General features: G+C 42.4%; 1 protein-coding gene across 1 annotated transcript; it reads left to right on the top strand.

Annotated features, from left to right (window-relative positions):
* The first annotated feature begins 2111 nt into the window (after positions 1-2111).
* OSGIN1 (oxidative stress induced growth inhibitor 1) lies at positions 2112-22983 on the top strand. The gene is made up of 6 exons (XM_040409445.1): positions 2112-2192; positions 13372-13467; positions 15420-15556; positions 17292-17483; positions 17900-17991; positions 20678-22983. Exons 2-6 carry the CDS (start codon positions 13404-13406, stop codon positions 21663-21665), a joined length of 1473 nt encoding a protein of 490 aa, XP_040265379.1. The 5' UTR covers positions 2112-2192; positions 13372-13403; the 3' UTR covers positions 21666-22983.
* Positions 22984-24564: the final 1581 nt, after the last annotated feature.

Below are 24564 nucleotides of genomic sequence, written 5' to 3'. Positions count from 1 at the left end.
TGGTCTCTGCTGCTGTGTCAGATTCCTCCCGCTGCGGCGGCGGGCGGCCCTGGAACTCCCCGCTCGCCGCACCGGAGGGTCCCTGCTGGGGCTCTGTAGTCGGTGCTGGACCCCAGGGGTCACTTCAGGGCTCAGGCGCGTTGGTGGCAACGACCTCCGAGCTCTTGCCGTTACAGGGACATCAACCAGGGGACCCCACTGGCCCATGCAAAGTAGCCTGAAGAGACTGCTGCAACCAACGCCATCAGTTCCTCCAAATCAGCCATGCTACTTGCACTTGCAACCAACTTTTTACCTTTCTCCCGGGCAAGTGACTAGCCCCGCCCCTAACTCCCTTAAATACTGCTTGCCAACCTCCACTGCCCCACCTTCTACTCCACCAATCCTGACCATTGTCCCTACTTTGAATTATTAACCCCTTCTATGCCTACCCACTTCCCCCTTAGTCAACTCGCCATTCCGCTATGGCTACGCCCCGCTCCATCGCTCTTTCTTCCATGGCAAATATTAAATCTGCAGTATGTCAAATTATGCTGCAGACTTTCACTGCAGATTCTATAGCAGATATGCAGCTACATCTGTGACAAATCAGTAAGGCCCTATTCACGCGAATTTCTACGGGTCCGCAAAAAAAACTAACAGCACACCGTGTGCTGTCCGTATCCGTATGTCCATTCCACAGTCCCGCAAAACAGATGTCTGTTTTGTAGACAAGAATGGGCATTGTTACCATAGGTCCGCAAAAAAAAACTGATGCAACACAGACATCACACCGCCGTCATCCCTATTTTTTGCAGACTGTAAAATACATACGGTTGTGTGAATGAACCCTAACTCAGGAAATGAAATTATGGCACAATCCCCGGAGGAAAATCTGTACATATAAATGACCTCTTATGGATTAGGAGGTTGTACTTAAAGGGGTTGTCCGGGATTGTGGACATTGCTGTAAGAAAACACCAAGTACATAGATATTACATACATTCCTGTCCTACCTTTGCCAGACTTTTCTGATGCCCGTTTTCTTGTCATAAATTCTCTGCCGGAAGTGCCGCTTTTCAAAGATTCAGTCCCTTTCTGCAGAGCGAAGCCTCTGCTTCCGCTTCGCAGGGAGCCCGGTGACGTCACCGTCAACCTAAGTGATTATGCAGAGCACACGGCGGGGCGGAAACTAGCCGGCAACACATTGCACTAAGCCCCGCCCCCTGGTACGGTGACGTCACCGGGTAGGACATATTCTTAGCAAGGAAGGAGGGACTGAGCCAGGAGGCATTTAGGGGAGTGACTAAGGGGGAGGAATATTTGTGGCAGGAGGCGGCATATGAATTAGGGGGGAGGCTGTACGAAGGAGGAAACACACACTTGAAAGGTAAACAATCAGTGGGGGACTGTAGGAGTCCTGCTAAAGTGTAAAAATACCTAAAAACATCTGGGGGGACCTTCAATCCGCTATTAATAGTGATTTAACAGTTTTTTTTTTTAAATCTTGATCCCGGACAACCCCTTTAACCTTATGAAAAAAATACATATTGTCACATGACAGATGCCTTCTGTACAATGATTAATCGTTACTGCATTTTACATGCTAAGTCTCTATAGATTCTTTGAGACGGCAGGATTTGTGCATTGTCCTAACTCTCGGAAAATATTCCCAGCAGTCCTGTGTAAAATAGATAACACAGTGTGATTACACAATAATTGTGTCAAACGACCAACTCAGCCCTGCTGCATCTGCAGTTTGCAGTTCCTCAAGTTTCTGCAGTCTATTGGAGTTCAGACAACTTCCTTCTGCAGGACACCCTTGTCCGTCATCCTTAAAGAAAGGATCCTTGATCTGTAGAAGTGTTTTGTGTTCTCCACTTCAGGATGGTCTTGGCGACTTTCCACCACAGCCTGTACTTTTCCAGACTGTTCTCTCTTGGCTGGGCTGGACTTCTCCCTCAGCCTCATTATTGTCATGCTGGTTATGTCACTGAGGCTGAGCCCATTCATGAGCTCAGTGTAACTTCAGCCATGCTGACTCATGCTTATCGCATGAAATGTGTAAGCCCGCCCTTGAAATCCCCTAGCACGCCCCCTGTAACATCTCACTACCTGCTATATATAGCCCACAAGACAGCTTAGCTGCACATGGATCCGACCAGTCATTAGGACAAAAGGACTGTCAGCCTCACTGCTGGACTCTGCAGCTGGTAAGAACCTTCCATAAGAGCCACCACAATACTTTCCTTTGTAATATCTGTAACAAACTAACGAAAGGCGTCTAGAGCTTAATATAATTGAAACCGCTAAAAAAGAGTACGAGGAATGTTTTAGGCTGTTTGTTTTTTTTTGGCCAGTGATGGAGCAGTAGATGTCATATTAAAGGGTCACTGAGTTCTCCTAAACCGTAGACATATCAAAATTTGAAGGGTATGAGCGATGAGACCCCCGTCGATCGCTGCATATCACCCTCCTTCTCCTTGCTGCAGGAGATGGACTCCATAGAAAGCCCATACGTCTTCCTTGATTCTGCGAGGGGATACGTTTTAGCAATCAGTGGGGGGCTCAGAGTTCAGGCTCTCCATCGATCAAAGCTTTGGATATGTCTCTATGAAAGTTTTATGAAAACTCAGTGACCCTTTACAATGACATCTACTGCTCTATATTTGGCCCAAAAAAAAAATCTGCCTAAAATGTTCCTTGTACTCTGAGTGTTGAGACCCCTACTAATTAAAACCTTTGACATGTCTCATGACCCCTTAAAGGGGTTTGTCTCACTTTTGCAAATGATATTTATCATGTAGAGAAAGTTAATAAAAGCCCATTAATAATGTATTGTGACTGTCCGTATTGCTTCCTTTGCTGCTTGATTCATTTTTCCATCACCTTAGACCCTTCCCATCTCCAGGGGTTACAGTGCAGGTGATGTAGGCCTGTCTGTCACCCAGCCGTCTCAGGACTCCAAGGCTGAACTGTTATCAGGCAGCAGCTCTATATCCCTGCAAAGAAAGATCTGACAAGTCTAGTTGCCTGTCATGTTGGGTCATGATTGCATTTGATAGACACATATGAGGGAGAGGTATCAAACCTGGTGTAAAGGAAAACGGTCTTGGTTGCCCATAGCAACCAATCAGATTCCAAAGGAGCTCTGCAAAATGAAAGGTGGAATCTGATTGGTTGCTATGGGCAACTAAGCCAGTTCTACTTTACACCAGTTTGGATAAATCCCCCCTTATACTATAAACTACCAAGTAGAAAGGTGTGATCTGTACAGGCTGAAAAAAGTATGGGTTCTACAAAGCCTTCTTGTGCCCTTTCTGTTGTCTGATCTGCGTCCGTTCAGACTACAGGCTCCTGCACATGGCCGTAGTTTTGGTCCTCATCGGGTAGGTGTTTGCGGATTTGATGCAGAGGACCCGTTCATCTCAGTGAGACCGCAAAAGATACGGACAGCGCACATATGTGTGGTCAACATCCGTATGTCCTTCCCCGGCCCCGCAAAAAATAAAAGAACAGGATAGGACATTTCTGCAGGAGTAAAAAAAAAATGGCGACGCGCACCCAGCCAGTATCCATGTTTTGCAGATGCGCGATTTGTGGACAAAACACTTTCAGCCGTGTGCATGAGCCCTAAGGATGCATTCACACAACCTCAAAACGCAAAAAATACGGATGACTTCCATGTTGTATCAGTTTTTTTAGTGCATCCATTGTACCAATGCTTTGTCTTGCCCACAAAACGGACGAGAATAGAACATATTCTATCTTTTTTTTTTCGGGACTACGGAACGGACATATGGATGTGGACAGCGCACGCGGACCCATTAAAAAGAGGTCTACATCCAATCCGCAAAAAATGCAGATCGGATGCTAACCAAAAATACGGTGGTGTTAATCATTCACCTGTTAAGTACAGAGTTGGATTGTTAACCCAAAAAGCAGTGAAAAAGATTATTATCAGAAGACTCCTGCTGCTGACGGATAAAGTCACATGTAAGAGTTGTTAGTTATACAAAGTCTCCATATCAGAATACCAGTTAGGATGAAGCATAAAGAATGTGTGAATGTGATGTACCTCACTTGTCTGGAATGTGCTGGGGAGAACGCATTACAGCCATAATATACAACCATAAACCAAGCTGTAAAGCTGCACATTATATTCATGCCGTCCATAAAAAGAGCTACATGATGACACGGATCAGACACAATGGTGGCAGCTGTATAATATATATATATCATAATATAAATAGCGATTTAATCACCAAAAAAGGAGTTCCTGAATATAAGGACGTCTGAACTTGTGCTGGAGCTGCTCAGTATTAGAAAACGACTGACCCAGCACTGTAAGATTGTACTGCCTCAAATTGGGCAGCCTAAAACTGGTGGCAAATTCCCTTCAACTGCATCACGACCCCAACGGAATCTGTACGTCCGAGATGTGTGCGAAGTGTATGGAACAGACACACAAGCTAAGCCTGCTCCGTATATACTGTAAGTGCCAGCTACGTAGTACATCTGACAAGTAGCCGCAATCACCGGAGATGACTCCGATCCCGGTCATTATGCCCTCAGATGCCACTGTCAATATCGACTGCAGCATCTGAGGGGTTAGGCAGAGGGAGATGGCGCCCTCTGTCTTCCGATCCAAGTTCCCGCTGCAAAATCACAGGGTTGCGATCAGTTGGTACGGCTGCTTGAAACCTTGTGAAGGCTCCCAGGCCTGTCATAGCAAACTGCCTGTTAAGCCCTGGCAGCCACCTAGCGCTTTCTGCGCCTCCCTGCTTGTCTCTAGGAGCACTTTCAGAGTTTTAGGGGGTGGTGCCTCTTTGTTTGACCATAGGGACAGGCAAGCCTGCACGTGCGCACTCCCAAGGCTGCTAGTGTTTCAGTATTATTAGCAGCCAGTGGGCGGTTTGCAGATCGTGGTAAGTGGTTGCAATGATCTGTTTGCTGTTTTTGGCCGGGGAAAGCTAAGGCAATATGAGGTGGCCAGGGAAGGAAGCTCATGCGCATGCCGATAGAGCTCATGTGTGCTCGCTCCTGCAATCCCAGCCACCAGAAAGCCTGGAATTCTGAATTTCAGTGCGCGAACGTGGCCACCGCTGCACCGCAGCAGTCACCGTAACCACCGCGTTTTTCACTGAACCCCCATTCACTTCTATGGGGCGAGGGCTGCGTGAAATAGAATATAGAACATGCTGCGTTTTTCATGCAAAGCAGAACTGATGCGTGAAAAAAAAAACGCTCATGTACACAGACCCATTGAAATAAATGGGTCAGGATTCAGTGCGGGTGCTATGCGTTCACGTCACTCGTTGCACCCGCGCGGGAAAACTCGCTCGTGTAAAAGGGGCCTAAGAGGTTAACATTCTCTCCTGGTGTGATCTGCATTGTATAAACATTCTGCGGAGTCACTCTTACTAAACGTGTTCCTTTCACATGAGTGTACAGTATATAATACCTCCAGCGTAGGCCCTGCCTGTAAAGATATTTGCACGCGCTGTACATGCTTCTTCAGTGATTTCCACCAACTATACAGCACGCTTCTCTTGCGCCTTGATAAGAGTGAATGCGATTCAGACGATATTAAGGAGTTGGATGGTAGCCATAAAGAAATTAAAAGAATATATCAGTTTGAAGTTTTAGTTTTTAATGGTCCGTTGTGGATTTATGTGTGTTAAACAGAGTTTCCGGTAAAACTGGAGATTCCCAGTATAAATATTCATTATGGAGAACATAATACTTTATTCTTTCTAGCGCTGTGCTTGTTAGCAGTGCACAAATTGGCTTAAAGGGGTTTTCCTGATACTGATGATCTGTCACCATGAAAAAACGCAATGTGAGCTGCAGGCAGCATGTCATAGAGCAGGAGGAGCTGAGCAGATTGATAGATAGTTTTGGAGGAAAGTTTCAGTATAACTTGTATTTTATACATTTAATTTCCTGTTCATTTTGGGCTTAGAAATCAGGGAGGCAGTCCTATCAGCTTTAATATCTGATCTATGGGGGTCCGACACACCGCACCCCCCACGATCAGCTGTTCCTTGCAGACTCCAGCGCTGGATCTAGCACTGTGAATGTAACAGGAAGCACAGCGCCATTCAAAGTGTAGTGGCCGTGCCAAGTTACTGCAGCTCAGCTCCCTTTCACTTCAGAGGGAGATGAGCTGCAGTACCCCGCATGGCCACTACAATTTGAATGGCGCTGTGCTTTTTGCTCCATTTAAGAGCTAGTTCCAGCGCGGGAGGCTGTAGGGAACAGCTGTACGGAGGCTGTTGAGAAGACCCCTTTAAACAGCTGATGTTTAAATGCCACCATTAATGGAAGCACAGTGCCCCAGAGGAGATCTGATAGTGTTAGCCCAATACCGCAGAAGGGACGGCAGTATATATTGGTGCTTAGGTCCAGCGCTTTAGCCTGGATGACTGCCAACCGGAATGCGAGCGGTGTGAAATCTCAGCTAATTCCTATTCTTACCCCAAACATGCTGACATGTACAAACTCACATACCATAGCATACATGAGACTGACTTGTACAACCTCGAATTATCAGGAGGCTATGCTCCTTCTCTTCCCGTAATCTTTATTTACAAACTCACTGTAGTACTAAGGACCACGTGCCAATGCAGTCATGTGACTAGGTGCGGCTCCACATATCTGCGTGCGGGGTAATGATTAATGAGACACAGACCAGTGGAAGGATCCAGGGGGAAAGGAATATTACCGATAATAATTATCTATAAAAGTCATGCACAGTTTATTATAACTACCCAATAAAAATATCAACAACAGTCACACAATATTGATATTGTAATCATGAGTCCTTGCCATGCTGTGCTGTGCTGTGGGAGGGGGGATGTTTCACACCAGCACTAGGCAGAAGTACCAGTCAGGACTCTAGGAGAACTAAGTAACAATGCATATGGCCAACATTACATCTCCAATTAAGTAAGTAGTTTACCATTAAGGACCCTGGGTGACCACCCTCCTGGCAGGTGTAATGGAGGCTGTATTGGTGGTCACCCAGTTTTACAGATAATTGGAACCACAGCCTTGGAAACCCCAGAGAACATAAGCCTCCATCAACTGTGTAGTTTTCAGTACTACTGCCCTTGAGCTGCAGTACCCTGGCGTGGCCACTACACAGTGGACATTGTGCTTCTGCTTCCACCCACTGTATGGTTCCTGGCAGTTGCCTAAATAGCCGATCGTGGGGTTGCCATGTATCAGACACCTACCAAACTGAAAAGAGGATAGGCCATCAGTATCTAAGTACAGGTCATCCTTTTAAAGGTGTTGTCCCATTATAACAACTTATCACCTATCTGCTCAAGTAGAAGAACTCAACTGTCTTGGGCAGCCCCATAGAGTTAAATAGAGAGGCTCCATTCAAAAGGGGTTACATGGGCCCCGGTTTTCATTCAGTTGGATCCCTACCCATCCGACTCTTATGTAATGGGGCAAACCTTTAAGTTGAAACCTCTAAAATTACACAGGACCATAGGCTATGGTCCAGTAAGTGAACCTTAAAAGGACTGCAGAAAGATTATGGAGGTGTGATTTGCACAAATTTGGCAAATACTAGAAACACGTTCGTCATTATCAGCCCGGTGCTCAAGTAGCAACATAACAGATTTAATGAGGAGCTGTCAGATTTTCCTCCCATATGAAATAATTATAGGGGGCAGGGCAGATCTTCTTTCAGATGCCAGAGATTATCTCTGAAATATTGTTTTGTGGATTGAATGACGTTCCAAGATGTTTCTGCTGCCCATGCAAATGAAGAATACTGAAGCACCCAGAGCAGAGGATTCCCAGTCTACCTGTCATGTCCTGCCAGATCTTTGTCACATGATGTCTACAGTACATTTTTAAGGAAGATAAGACCTGCTTCCTACAGATGGTCTTGACAACTCTACCTAAAATTAAGATCTCTGAAGGCTACATGATTTTATCATCACTTGCGTTCATACACCTAGGGCTAATCACTTCCATCTAATTTGTCCATGAATGTCCTTGAAATTTGCATGGCACGGGAAAGTATGCCAGCTGTATTTTACCATCCGGAAAGCATAAGAATGCAAAACACAGGCCTCCTTTGGTGACTCTCTGACATGTACAGGAATTGCAGACTCATTGTCACACAGAATGCTTGCCATTCAGTTTCTGCCGTCAACTTGCTGAATCTAGAGATCTTGAAGCTGAAAACATGTGACTGGGAAGCTGCATATTTTGAAGATATTTGGTATATAGTCCTTATACACAAGCGAAACAAACAAGGGCTCTTTTTTGCTCACTTGTAAAGGGGATAGATCTGAAGTTGAGGGATTGTTATGTATGCAGGTGTCTAACATATTATTATAGATTTGTCAACACATCTTAAGGTGGGTACAAAGCAGCAGTGCTCATCTCACCTTTAAGTTTCTGTTCTAGAATTGGTTAGTGAGGGCTTCACATAACCTCAGGTGAGGGTTAAGTCCACCATATAGTTTAGGTGAGAATAGCTGACTCTCCCCCGACAGATGATGTCGGGGAGAAAAGGATCTGAATTTAAGTGAATATTTTTGTCCAATTCTTTTGTTCTCCTAAGAGAGACACCTCTGACAGTGGCTTTCTCCCCTCTCCCCATTGTGTAAGAGGGAGCTGTTAGGGAGTGGGATAGATAGCTGATGACGATCTTTCAGGTGACAGCTATTGAGTTTGTACGGCTGCCTTTAGGCACTAATATTGTATGAATGCAATACTGACTAGTCTGCAACCATGATAATAGCTGCCATCTGCAGACCTCCTGATGGGCAGAATTCTCTAGAAGGATCGATCCTTGACATTGGCCGACAGAAGTCTGCTCATTAGGTGGTGTGACCCACCATGTTTCTTCCACATTGGATAACATTAATTTCCGCAATGGACATTGTTTATACATGACAATAGCACATATTATATGTGGAACGTTTTGATCTAAACAAAGAAGGGATTACATCTGTGTGGTCATTTGCAAGCCAGATACTGTCAACAAAAGAAGAAAATGCGGCAGTTGAGAAGTGAGATCTACCCCTACTTATGTCAGGGTGTGGGGGCAAGAACTAAATACCTCACTCTCTCAGGAGGAAAATAGTATGATCTGTAAGAATTCCCTAGGCACCTCAAGATGTTTTCAATACACAAGCTCATTGGTATACGGCAGGGATCAGTAACCTTCAGCATTCCAGCTGTGATGAAACTACGACTCCCAGCATGCACACTCGTTTGGCCATTTTCAGATGTCCAATAGAAGTAAATGGAGCATGCTTGGAGTTGTAGTTTCACAACAGCTGGAGTCCGGGAAGTTGCTGATCCCTGGTATATGGTATAAGACCCCATGGGTACTACCTAGAATTTCTGCAGGAGGTTCTCCCCTTCTGGCTAGCAAGGAAACAAATGGACTTCTGTAATAATGTAGAATTTTTTTTATTTTTTATAGACCAAAAGTTTGGACACACCTTCTAATTCAAAGAGTTTTCTTTATTTTCATGACTATGAAGGCATCAAAACTATGAATTAACACATGTGGAATTATCTACATAACAAACAAGTGTGAAACAACTGAAAATATGTCATATTCTAGGTTCTTCAACGTAGCCACCTTTTGCTTTAATTACTGCTTTGCACACTCTTGGCATTCTCTTGATGAGCTTCAAGAGATAGTACCCTGAAATGGTCTTCCAACAGTCTTGAAGGAGTTCCCAGAGATGCTTAGCACTTGTTGGCCCTTTTGCCTTCACTCTGCGGTCCAGCTCACCCCAAACCATCTCGATTGGGTTCAGGTCCGGTGACTGTGGAGGCCAGGTCATCTGGCGCAGCACCCCATCACTCTCCTTCATGGTCAAATAGCCCTTACTTTTAAAGTTTTCCCAATTTTTCGGCTGACTGACTGACCTTCATTTCTTAAAGTAATGATGGCCACTCGTTTTTCTTTACTTTTGCTGCTTTTTTCTTGCCATAATACAAATTCTAACAGTCTATTCAGTAGGACTATCAGCTGTGTATCCACCTGACTTCTCCTCAACGCCACTGATGGTCCCAACCCCATTTATAAGGCAAGAAATCCCACTTATTAAACCTGACAGGGCACACCTGTGAAGTGAAAACCATTTCAGGGGACTACCTCTTGAAGCTCATCAAGAGAATGCCAAGAGTGTGCAAAGCAGTAATCAAAGAAAAAGGTGGCTACTTTGAAGAACCTAGAATATGACATATTTTCAGTTGTTTCACACTTGTTTGTTATGTATTATATTCCACATGTGTTAATTCATAGTTTTGATGCCTTCAGTGTGAATCTACAATTTTCATAGTCATGAAAATAAAGAAAACTCTTTGAATGAGGTGTGTCCAAACTTTTGGTCTGTACTGTGTATATATATATATATATATATATATATATATATATATATATGCAAGAAAGGCCAAGGCAGCACTCAAATATCCGTGGAAAAATATATATTTTTTGCTGTATAGACAGCAACGTTTCAGCTCACTGCATGGAGCCTTTGTCAAGCCATGGCTTGACAAAGGCTCCATGGAGTGAGCTGAAACGTTGCTGTCTACACATGGGTGAATAAAATACCCCTTTTTTTCACGGATATTTGAGTGCTGCCTTGGCCTTTCTTGCATATATCTATTAGGATCAAGTCCTTGGTCCGCTTCAAGGAATTGCACCGCTTTTTGATTTGTGTGCTGCTTATCAATTTTTCTATATATATGATAAGGCAGTTCTACACAAGGCCACTGTACAGATAAAATATGCTGATATGTAGCAATCTACTAAGTAGATAAAAGTCTGGAATAATCATTAATAAATGACTACATCCAATATAGAATTGTGTAATCCTGCAGTCAGGCAAGCAAAGTTCATTGCCTACAGTATATTACTGCATAGCTTTTTCTTTGTCAGACATTTATAGTTAGTGAAGTACCAATGGTTGCAGGGGGTGTGTTGGTGACGCGAAGGTAATTTTATCTTTATTGAGTAATGGTTTAATGTTATCATAATTACAATATCTAACGATAAACTGCAGAATGACCCCGTCCTCATGGCGGAATTTGCAACCGAAAATATTGCTGTGTAGACCCCTCTTGTTTTTCAATTTGAATGCATTTAGCACCATTCAATGTAGAAACGGCGAGCGCACAGTGAGGTCCGTATGGACACTGTGCCATTTTTGGCACGGTCAGGACGAAAGGCCACAGCCACCTGAAAACAATGCAAGGTGGATTCATGGCTTTTTGGTGCCTACAAAACATACCCTTACATACCCACTTTCTAATACAGCATTTACAAGAAGCATAAAACAGTACAGATAATACAAGGCAGTTTTCTACCCAGAAACCTGATTCCTAGAATTTACAACAGTTTTGCCCGTTGGTGAAGACAGCCCTCTTATCACTCATAGGACAGACAGCAGAAATGCTGATCTCCATACCGTGCCTTCTCATACCAGTCATGGCCACACTGTCAGGTTTCTGAATGCCTTTTTTGAAAAGTTGAGAAAGTATACAGGCCAAGTACAACTTCTCATTTTTTTTAAATTCACTTCTAGTTTTGGCTTCCAAAACTGCATGCAGAAACCTGGCCGTGTGGCCGTACCCTCAGGGCCTTGCTGAATGCTAACATGATTGAACCTTCTACTCTCATCAACTAATTTACATAGAAAACTGTATTGTGGGAAACATAGGAGTCTCTCAGACTGCAACATTATAATTAATTTTAAATTTGTACTGCGAGATTGGACTGGTATTCTAGTACGGCGGAATGTCAGGAAGCTGGTATGGTATACTCTCTCATGTTCATGAATGCATTTTATGCGAAGACAAAGCAGGTCAGAATGTGATGGGCAACTAGTTTTCAAAAAGTTGAGATATTAAAAACTTTAGATATTGGACTTGTCACATTTTCAAAGCACAGAATCTATCAGTCATACTGTGCTGTCACTTTAAGCCAGTCTAAGTGATAGTCAGGGCCTCCTTCAGGCTACATGACCGAGATGACGACATATGGGTACTGTACAGTCAACTTCTCTGCAACCTGAAGTCATTCAAAGGATAACTAACCTTATATTTGTTTATTTTAAACTATTCTAAATAGGTCATATTTTATTTTTGTTATATTGCTGACATGTCAGTGGTGTACTGGTGTGCGGATTCCACCATGGGGTACAATGAACGATGTACAGGCAGGGACACATGTAGCGGCTGCTGCCTGTGCCCTCTCTACTCTGCCAAAGCTTGGCATAGCACATCACCAATCCAAAGGTTCAAACTGAGCATGTGCGACCACCTCAGTGAGGTGGACAAGAAATACAGATGCATTTTAATGAATAGCTGAGTGGCTATACTACATTTTTAATGACATGCAATTACAAAAGTATTCAGATCCAGGTGCTGGTTTGAAAAATGTACAGTGTGTTTCATGGCACGACTCTTTAAAGGGGAAAAATATGCCCTTAGGCAACAGATTTGGCAGTTTAATTAGCTTCACAAGTGCACAGTCATCACAAGCCCACTGCGGCCTGAAATCTGTATGGAATTTCCTGGTGTCGATTCCGGCCCTTCATCTGACGAAGAGGCCATATGGCAAGGCAATACTGTACAGTAGATCACTTCCATTGAAATCAGGAAATACTTTGATGTTTCTCTTGTTGTCGCTCTGGCTTGAGTCACATAAGCCAATGTATATGTCACATCCACAGCTGCCCTGTGTCTTCTGAAGCCATATGATACTGAACAGAAGCAGATCCCTGGCATTAAATAGGTTAAAGAGATCCACGAGTGTCTAGTTACTGGCATAAACAGAGCATCTTGCCTACTGGTAATGTTACCATATTTAAGCTGATGTGAGGGACGTGGCATTATGTGCATGGATATGGCGGGCAGGGCTGTTTGAGTGGAATTGACAGATGAAATCTTACTTGTGACTCTTGGAATGAAATCTTTTCTCTCTCTGCCAGTCAAACACTGAGAACCTGGCAGTTTTCTCAGGTTTCATATAAATGCAAGTCAAGTAATATCTGTTGGCGCTGGCGCTGCTGCTTTTTCTAATCTTCTTGCTTTAGGCCATCAGACGGAGAACTGAGAAAAAGGTTATAACCCACCCAGATTACCATTATAGATCAATAGATCATTTCAAAGTCAGCAATTTAGATTTTTAGTCTGTCTTGCAAGTTCTGGTTCCAACTCAGGATGATTATTTCCGTATATAATCGGATGTGTCCTATTAGTAGCTTGTTTCATATCTTCCAAACTGGGTGTCTCCAACTTTACTTTAGGTCTCCTTCCAACTGTAGGTCGTTATATGACACGAGCAAAAGAAGATACCTCTTCTATGTAAGTAATAGTAATGTCTTCTAATTACAGAATTTTTTCTTGGATTCTCAGAAGTGACCAACATGTCAGCAAAATTATTAGAACACCACACCAGTATGAGATCTCCGCTCCCAGTGGTTGTCATAGGTAAGTTTCTGATTCATCTTGGCACAGTGCCCACATATCATAATGTCATTGGGCGTGAGACAATGTGTGTGTGCCAGAATGATCCAGCTCACCTGTGACCTACAATTTAGCTCAGTTAATGTAGTCCTTGCTTTATAAGTACACATGGACAAGCTACAACTTGTGTTTCATTACATAAGTTGACTGTGCCCGTGCCAGCTGATGTCACTGTTAACCGGGCTGCCCAGCACGTTCTCCACGGGAGAGCAAGGCTCTATTATTATAGACTTAACAGGATTTTCTTTGACCATCACAGCAGGATAAAAAAAACATTCATTAAATGTGTGACTTATTCCCACAGACGAGGGAAAACATTTATTTTACTGTAGACAATAATGCACCGCAGAGACTTATCAGATAGCTAAATGTTCTACAGTGCTTGGGCTGTAATGAATGCGCTTGAAATCTCCAAGGGCATAGTGTGGGAGGATTAAAATGTATCAGACATAAAACAATGTAGTTCATATCTTTTAGCTAAATAATTATATACCAAAGCATGCACACTACTGGGGCAGCACCAGTAGGCACCATGAGGTCCACCTTTGGTAGTGTAGACATCTGCAGGGCTCAGCCTTTATAATTGTCCAGTAGACTCGGAGAGGGGAACTAGACTGAGTCACAAGCTCCATTTCTCTAGTACAAATGGGGAGTAAGGAGCATAGGCAGTGAGTTGGGGTCCTCGGTTGGCAACGGAGCACAAGAAACAGGGTCTGATTTAGAATTTTGCTTTGATCTCAACCTTTAACTAGGGACTTTTCAACACCAGTTGACCATAAATGGACAGTAATGGGATTGTCCTGGGTGGGCAAAGTCTCTTATTCATAAGCTGATGACTCTGATACTGTATGTTGTTTGATTCCTGTAATTAGCTAATACTGGCAGAACACAATCTTTCTACAGTAATCTATAGACAATTCATGTAATGCACAGATACAACAGATGTCTGGCTTGATAGATGGTCAACTTCTCCCTTGATTAGCTCAGAATGACCTAAGGGGCCATATGGAAATAGACGTGTTTAACCTTTAATTATATTTATTACATATTTCGAATCTGTAGGTTGTAGAACAGGTCAGAGCTTTAATTTCTAGTTGCAGAATTAATATCAAATGTATGAGTGCACTTGGAAATTAGAATAGTTAGCTGATACCCACCATGATAGATTCCTAGAAAGGCGCCTGGCTTCTAATATTATGGACATTCTAAAGGGCCACTAAACCCAGAATACAAACAATGTGTCTTTGTTATTTGATCATGTTTCTTCAGATATCACAATTGCAAACGAGGAAAAATAAACTAGAAAAGAAGTGCATTGTTCTCTCAGGCTGCAGCCATGTCTTCTACCCCCTCCCTCTCCACTTGCTTCACCTCAAATAGAAGGACATTGCAGGCCATCCTAACATCCATCTAGGCCCTACACTGGCTGTCTGGCCACAACAATGTCTAGTATCCCTGCACACACACTGACAAGTTTTGCCGATTCCAGTGTGTTTAAAGTGCTGTGGTTACTGAAGTGATTGGAGTTAAGCCCCACTCCTCTCCTGAACTTCTTGTGTGACTGTGAGGTTGTTTTAGTGCACATAACCTGACAACAGCCTGTCTCCGGCTGAACATGGCAGGGAGGAATTAAGGACGTGTTTGACTGCAGGATATCTCATGAAACTGCTTTCTGTAGCGGTTTGAAGATGTCTAAGCAGAAAGAGATAAAGATAAACTTTCCTTAGCAGTTATCCTTTTTGGTTTTCAGGCTTCAGTAACCCTTTAAACACTGCAATATCACACTTTGGGGCTTCAAAAATCAGCTTTAGGTTACCTATTAGGTCACAATATGTAAAAGACATTGTTACTGTGATCAAGGCCTACCTCCTAACTGTGTTGACATTTTAAGAATATTTTTCAACATCTAATTCCAGGTAATGGTCCTTCTGGCATCTGCCTCTCATATCTTCTATCTGGTTATACCCCATATATTAAAGAAGGTGCTATACATCCAAACCCGTTGTTACAAAGGAAGCTGGAGGAATTCGCCGATGTTCCTATCACTCAGCAGGTCAGTATAGACTACAATCCTATATGTTACAACGGTTATAATGATATTGAATAAGATTTATTATTATTTAATGACGCATCAAAAAAGCTGAATAAGGGTCCATTCACTCGTCTGTATGTATTTTGCAGATCCGCAAATTGCAGATCCGCAAAACACGGACATCGGCAATGTGCGTTCCGCATTTTGTGGACCGCACATCGCCGGCATTCTCATAGAAAATGCCTTTCTTAGCCGCAATTGCGGACAAGAATAGGACATGTTCTATTTTTTTCCGGAACGGAAGTGCGGATCCGCAAATGCGGATGCGGTCAGCACATTTGGGCCCCATTGAAAATGAATGGGTCTGCACCTGTTCCGCAAAATTGTGGAACGGATGCGGACCCATTTTGCGGACGTGTGAATGGACCCTAAGGCCTCTTGCACACGCCCATATGGCTTTTTCAGTATTTTGCGGTCCGCAAAAAACGGATCCGTAAAAAAAAATATGGATGACGTCCGTGTTCATTCCGTTTTTTGCGGAACGGAACAGCTGGCCCCTGATAGAACTGTACTATCCTTGTCCGTTATGCGGACAATAATAGGACACGTTCTATCTTTGAACGGAACGGAAAAACGGAAACGGAAGGCATATGGAGTACCTTCCGTTTATTTTTTTTCACAAGCTGAAAGAAAAGGACTAAAGGGTCGGACATGCTCCATGTGCAGCTGTAGAGCAGTAGCAGAAGTGCCCAGGCTGCATTGGTAGACTGAATATGGGGATTAGCCGATCAGTGGGGCGGAGCTTAGTGGGCTGATGGGGGTGGAGCTTAGCAGTGCAATGGGGGTGTCGGATAAAACTTTGCTTGAGGCCCCAGAAATGCCAAATCCATCCTCTTATGTAGTTATTAGTCCATCTTTCATCCTAAGGCCACTTTCACAGTATTTAGCTCTGTATTTTGCATCAGCATTTGCAAGTCAATAGCAGAAGTGGAAAATAAACTAAGAAAAAGTATAATGGAAAGGTTCACACCTCTTCTGTGTTTTAGACTCACTCCTGTTTTTTTGCTTTCAAATACTATTGCAAAATAAAAACAGAATGTGAATGTGCTCTTAGGGCTCATGCACACGACCGTGTGCTGCCCGTGCCTGTGCTGCAGACCGCAAATTATGGTCCGCAATGCACGGGCACCGACCGTGGGCCAGCCGCATGCGGATCGCCGACCCATTCATTTGAATGGGGTCCGCAATCCACATCCGACGGTCCACACAGCAAAAAAGTAGTGCATGCACTACTTTTTTGCGGTGTGGAGGCACGTACAGTAAACCCACGGAAGCACTCCGTAGTGCTTCCGTGGGCTTCCGATCCGTGCCTCCGTTCCGCATCTCCCGGATTGCGGACCCATTCAAGTGAATGGGTCCGTGATGCGGGATGCACACGGCCAGGGCTCGTGTATTGCGGACTCACCGTATGCTGGTCGCAATATGGCCACGGCCGGGCAACGGTCGTGTGCATGAGCCCTAAGAGAAAGATATAGTACCAGATGGAACCCTAAGAAAATTGGCAGTGAACAGATCGCGACTGGTCACACATCTGTCCTGCATATCCCACAAACCCTTTTAGGCATTTAAGAATCATATATTTAAAAATGTCTGTTTGAAGAAGATGATGTTTAACTATAATAATCAGCTTTGTTCCTCTGCTCTTCTGTGGACCATCATGGTTTATGTACTCTTTTTTTTTTTTTTACCTTTTCAGGACCTGGAGTATTTGTCTGAGGGCTTGGAAGGTCGATCCAACAGTCCCGTGGCTCTGTTGTTTGATGCCTTGCTCAGGCCAGACACTGACTTTCTGGGAGATGTGGATTGTGTATTGCAGTGGACTCGTAAACCCGAAAGAGCTATTCCTCATCTGGTGCTTGGACGAGACTTACCTGGAGGAGCATGGAATGTATGTAATACTCATGGAAAACTTGTTGATATCTAGGTTTTGAGATTGGCCATAATGACCAATTTGGACAAAGTAGCTTTGATGTCAAGGGCATCTGTTTATTCTAATCATTTATCTATCTAGCAACATTTACATTTATGTTGAATAATGCTAAGATAATACAATGCATGGTCACCCCAAACTATGACCACAGGGATAAATGCCTTAATGCAAAATTGTTGACAAGGCCCCTACGTGCCATGTCATTTAGAATACAGGTATCTTCCTATTTGGCAGAGGGGGCTTTTATCCTTTAGGCACCAGGGTCCATGAGCGACTGCGACCTCTGCACCCCTAGAGCTATGTCCCTGACTGTGACCACCTATGGAGTAATGTACTTTGAGACATATAAACAACCTTTACATTTTGTATTTCAGGCCATTGAGGGATCGATGATAACACTTAGCCGTGGAGACTGGATGGGACTCCCTGATTTATCTTTCAAAGACTGGATGAGGATGAAAAAAAGGTAAGATATTGAATATTCTGGGGTCAAACATTCAAATGCTACTAATATTTGTGCAAGGGCTGAAGCAAATTCGAAACTGGCTGACCTATTGCATGTGCGCTTGGCCGCTGAAGGCATCTGTGTTGGTCCCATGTTCATATGTGTCAGCATTGCTGAGAAAATTAGTTTTAACATATGCAAATGAAACTCTAGGGGCAACGGGGGTGTTGCCATTACACCTAAAGACTCTACTCTCTCTGCAGGTACCGCACCCTCTCCACTGATTGACAGGGCCAGGCTGTAAAAAGTGGAGAGGGCATGGTAGTGGCAGAGAGAGCTGAGTCTCTAGCTGTAATGGTAACACACCCATTGCTCCTAGAGACTTATTTGCATATATTAAAACTTAATTTCTTTCAGCAATGCGGGCACATATGAACATGGGACCAACACAGATGCCTTCAGCTGCCAAGCGCACATGTAACAGGTCAGACCATTTCATAGGTACAGATCTGCTGACAGATGCCCTTTAAGGTATGCATTTCTTCATCTATATCGAAACATCACAGAGTGTGTCATCCAGATTTCCCCTACCTTCAGAATGGCAATATGTCTAGTTGTAAAGCGATATGTCCCCTGTAACACGCTATAACTAGGTAGACTTGTCATTCAGAAATCTCGGTGATTTGGGTGAATACTTTACGGTGACCTGTAATGGTGACCATATTGTTTGTCACCCTACATGTCAGAAAAATCCCAGAAACAAATAGAAATAGCAGAAAGTTTTGACTTGCGAGAATAAAAAGGATGACTTTATTTATTGGCGCAAATGTTCTATTTGAGATTAGAAAAAAAACAAACAGAGGAGCTTCACTATTCACTTGAATGAGGCTGAGCTGCAATACCAGATACAGCCCAAGGAAAAGACTAGCATCTAGCATGTTTTCCTGGGTAAAAAAATAAAATAAAATCAGATCCCTTTTCTTAGTGTGTGCAAACATTTTAGGTCTCATCCACATGAAGTATTTTGACAGCTGAATTTGGCGTGGGTTGTATGCCAAAAGCTGCCAGGTGGCAATGCGTGAACTGCCTCCCGTTGTTTCCGATGGGAAGTTGCGGCATATACATTAGACTAGGATTAGCCAAATCCGGCAAAGCCTTTGGCAATTGGCCTTTTAAAATAATTGTATTTTTTTGAGAATATCAAAAAATATATATGGTACCATATATTACTATTGCAACTGTCCCAGGAAGCCATTACCAAAATGAGGACAGCCGGTGGAAATAGCCGTTTAAATCTGTGTATTGGGTTGAAGGGAGCAGAAGTCAAGGAAAGTGTAAACATGGTAAGTTACAAGTTACAAAAGAAGCCGCTTTACAACTCGGCAGATAATATCTGATGCAGGTAATTGCTGTAACATTAGTTCACCGCCTCCAGTCGTTCTAATCACCCTAATTTATCTCAGTTATTCATACTGCACTAAACTTGCATGTGTGATAACACAAAGTCACGCTCAGCCACCTATACATTTAAGTCAATAGAAGTATTATCAAACATTGTGTGGCCTGCGACATTAAGGAGTTTCTGTACAGTTAATGGTCCATGTACTCTAAATAATTATGAAATGTATTAATGTAGGCAATCACGTACTGCCAAAATGAGAATAGAATTGCTTCCAGCTTTAGGCTTGTACTATCACAATGGAAGATATTTCCCTCTGCTCGTTTTGATTAGTGCTTAAAATTGATGGATATAAAAATAAAAAAAAATTGATTTTGTTTCCAAAAAATCTATGACTTTTTTCTGACCATACGAAGAATATGGCGATTTGCCAAATCCCCCCGATCAAAATACATACTTGATTTGAAGAGAAGCTACTGGCAGACACAACTTGTTTCCTCTTTCAATGAAAGAAAGTAGAATATAGCAGACATCTTAAAATGAACATCCTTAGGAAGCTAAGGAAGCTTACCTTATTGTGCTGAACAGACCTTAAAGGGAACCTGTCACCTCCAAAAGCCATCCCAAACCGCCAGCAGTACCTGAGAGTAGCCGGCAGTGTGTTTCTAATGATCATTTTCTTTCAGCAGTCAGATGCGGCAAAAGCTCTGTAAACTTTATTTTATTCTCTGCCGCGCTATTTTCTAGTCATGCTTGAAGTCAAGGTAACCGTGCCCCCTTCCCTGCCCCTTCGCTGTGACTGACAGCCGGCAGTTCGGCAAACCCAGACGAACTCTCGTGCATAAGTGCTGTCAGTCACAGCGAAGGGGCAGGGAAGGGGGCATACTTACCTTGACTTCAAGCATGACTAGAAAATAGCGCGGCAGGGGATAAAAGAAAGTTTACAGAGCTTTTGCCGCATCTGACTGCTGAAAGAAAATGATCATTAGAAACACACTGCCGACTACTCTCAGGTACTGCTGGCGGTTTGGGATGGTTTTTGGAGGTGACAGGTTCCCTTTAATATGTCATTGATCTTCAGATACTAAGGTACCAGGATAATAAAAGATTAACAAAAAGATTGAGTATGTCAGTCTACATTATGTCAGGTCCATATGGTAGTAGGCCAAGACTTCTATTCGGAATTGTGGGTTTTTATTATTCTTCATCAATATAAATGACTTAATGCAGTGTAAAGTGTATATTAATTATGTTAATGTTGGCAGTGTAGTGAAATATTAATGTGGGTTTTATTGTTCTTGTTTTTAGGAACCTCAGAAATGATAGGTCCACAGCAGGGGACATCTTGAATTACTACCGGTACTATGTAAAGAATAAAAGACTAGAGAATAATTTCTTATCTGGTGCAGTTGTCACCTCTGTCAGAAAAATAAAAAAAGACACAGGAAACACTTCTGGGAACATGATCATTTGGAATAATGCAGAGTTTGAACAAGAACAAAGCCAGGATAAGAATGTATTCCAAGTTAGTGGATTTACCAAAAATGATATCGGTCCTGAGCAGAGCTTCTGTCTATATGCCGAAAATGTTGTACTGGCTACAGGCACATATGACAGCCCCTCATGGTTGGGTATCCAAGGGGAAGACCTTCCATTTGTCTCGCATGAGATATCTGCTCTTGAGGAGGCAGTAAAATCAATGAAAGTCAGCCAAGACTCTGACCCAGTGCTAATCGTAGGGGCAGGACTGACTGCCGCCGATGCCATTTTGCTAGCTCATCATTATAACATCCCTGTAATTCATGCTTTCAGAAGACGGGTTAATGATCCAGCACTCATCTTCAACCAGTTACCACATGTCATGTATCCAGAGTATCATAAGGTATACCAAATGATGAAAGAGCAATCAGTCTTTCAAGGAGGACCCTACAAGGGCTACATGAGCCTACCAGAGCATCATGCCCTGTGCTTCAATGATGAGAAAAAATGTACCTTCAGAGACAAGCATGGTCATCACAAAGCATTTAAGGTTTCAATGGTTCTTATTCTCATTGGTTCCAATCCAAACTTGTCTTTTCTTCCCAAAAATGGCACAGACTTGGCTTTGAAGACTGAGCAACCAGTCAACTCCAAAAGGAATCCTCTGGATATTGACCCATTCACATACGAGTGTACTCAGGAGAAAGGACTATATGCAGTGGGGCCCCTAGCTGGTGATTATTTTGTACGCTTTGTTCAAGGAGGAGCATTGGCTGTTGCTAGCACTCTCCTAAAATCTCAGAAGAGGCCCCCTTAATAATACACAATAACATATTCCAGGATGCTTTCAAGAGCTGCTTCTCAGGTCAGCCATTTCTGAAGACAATAACAGGGCGAATTGGACATTTTTTTCAGAAAAGGCAATGCAGAATATATCAGCCCACCGAATAATGTGCTCAAAATAGTTAGATAATTCCAGCTCAGAAGAAAATACAGTTTTCTGTGGACTTTACTCATCATATAATAAGCTAAGACATTTAATTGTTTAAAGGAATGTACTTGAAAAATTCTGTCACATTACATAAGACTATATTTTGATATAGAGGGTTTATTTGATATTGAAGGCGTTATATATTTTAATGTATGTATTGATATCTAAGAGCAACAGTTTAATGGCCAAAAATATTATTAATGGGGTTATTAAAGTGTTTAAAAAAGATTACCTATCCTCAGGATAGATCATCAGTATCTGATCGATGATGGTCTGACTCCCGGCACCCATGTGGATTAACTGTTTTAAGAGGTCATGGCGCTCCAGTGAGCACTGCGGTCTCTTCCTAGGCCAATGATGTCACGTTCATCGGTCCCATGGCATAGTTGCAGCTCAGTCCTATTTAAGGGATATCCGCATATCCGCTATCCAATGGACGGTGCTATGCTTGGTGAGCTACAAGGAGCTGCGCTTCAAACAGCTGATTGGTTGAGGTGCCAGGTGTTGGACTCCTACCAATCTGATACTGATTGAAGACTCAGAAAACCCCTTTAATTGTAATTTGTCATATCTTACAAAAAAAGCACAAGTTAAAAGAAAAAGGTGCTTAACAGAAAAGCTAACATGTTCTGGGCTAAGGTTGGCATTTAGCTTGGTGCCACTCAGGTTTAAGGTAGTGGACAGTCATTCCAAAAATGACTTGTTGGCCAAAATGTTTTCTAGTAAGAAGGATGTAATTAATGTTTTTTCTTTGTGTAGTTGGTCACCTAACATCCATCAAATGATAACCAACCATCCCTCGGGACCTGTTTACGATTTGTATAAAGATTAACCAGATTTCCCAAGTCAGTAATTTGCTACTACTCATTAGAGAAATGTGTAGACTTTTCAATATTTATAACTTTATCTATGATTTAAGACAATTTCCTGAATGACCTGAATAGGAGCATTATAAGTAAACACCATTATAATATTTTTAGGATGCCCGTACATGGTGTGAAAAAGCCATGCACATGGAGACCATAGCTTCACCGTGTATGGGATTACTCAAAGAAACCATAGAGCAATTTTCTGTAGCAACAGTTAGACAAATTGCCACCTGACAGAGGAGGAAAGGAAGTCCTACCCTGGTGAAAGGGCCTCATGATATTTTTTTCTAAATATAGATATATATTTTACCAATGCACCAATCTTAAATAAATTATATTCTTTTAAAAAAAAAAGTACTATTTTAGATTTATCAGTCTCAAATGTTACAATGTGGAAGAAGTAAAATGGCCTATAAAATGTAACTATAAAACAGCGATTTAAAAAAAATCTAAAAGGGCTGTGAATAGAATGTTAAGCTCATTGTATATTTTTTACATTATTGAAAAGTGAGTCTCTAAGATATTATCATTTATAAATTGTAATATTCAGGTTTAAAGTTTGTCTTTTTGTAACTATTATAAAATGTTTTTATATTTGAATCTATTTTATTATTTCTACAATAAATTACATTTATATTAAACTATCAGAAGTGTCTTCAAGTACTGTATGCACATTAAAGAGGGCCTCTCACCCAGGGGCGAAATGGGAAATTAATGTAGCCGTGGAAAAAAACTAAAAGTGGTCCCTATGTTGTAAGCGGGTCCAAATGACAGAAGGCGGGACACCAGAAGTGGGCATGGCCAGCAATACCGTAGAGCAGAACAAAATGCAGACCCAGCAGAACCTAATACCACAGTGCAGCACAAAATACTGATGCCCATGTTGCAATATGATATTTTATCATGGTTCTGAGGATGGCAATACATTTGAGTTTAGGAGGGAACCTGTGGCCACTGGCCAGGTGCATAAGTGCGTGATGCTCCTATATTAAGTAATGCTGAGAGCATCAGATCTTTATTTACCTGGCTGGTGCCCAAGTAGGGGTGAGGGGGGCTTGGGTGGCCATCTGGGCATCGGCCCACCAGGAAATTTCCCTGTAGGGCCTATCACCAGTCCGCCCATGCTTTAACCTTTCCTGATATGGTGGTTTTTGAAACTACTTGCATTCCCTATGTAGTAATAATTCTGCAGCATCTTATTTTTTATGACTCTATGTTGAGACATTTATTTACTATTCCTACTAGAAGTTATTAATAAATTGCCAGCAGTCTGCAATAGAGGTCCAGCTGGATGTTACCCATTTGGAGGTGTGTCCCTGCATAGTCTGACATTATCCAATCAGTGCTGCCAGTGTCAGACTGTGCAGGGACACCCCGCTAAATGGTAACATCTCTCTGGACCTTTTGCAGTCTATGGTGTAAGAAATCTAATGATTCCATGTTAAAATCCCATAAGGGAACTGAAAATAAAGGTGAAAAAGAAGAAAGAAGTTTTTATAAATATAAAAGAAAAAGAAAAAAAGAATTCAAATTGTAATCCTCCCCTTTATCCCACTTTACAAATAAAAAACATTGGTGTAGCTGTAATCGTATTGAACCACAGGATGATGTTAACAGGTCAGTTTTACCACTTAGGTAACGTCCTAAAAACAAAACATATAAAACTTTCACAAAATTGCGTGTTTTGAGTATTTTTTTTCAATTCCACTCTATTTAGAATTTTTTTCCAGCTTCCCACTACATCGTATGAAATATTAAGTGCTGCTAAGACAAAGTACAACTTGTCCTGCAAAAAGCATGCCATGATTTGACTATGGAAACAGAAAATTAAAAAGTTATTGCTTCTTGAAAGCAAG

Source organism: Bufo bufo, chromosome 10, assembly GCF_905171765.1.
Source record: "Bufo bufo chromosome 10, aBufBuf1.1, whole genome shotgun sequence".
NCBI classification, from domain to species: domain Eukaryota; kingdom Metazoa; phylum Chordata; class Amphibia; order Anura; family Bufonidae; genus Bufo; species Bufo bufo.
This window is presented reverse-complemented; position numbering and strand designations above follow the sequence as displayed.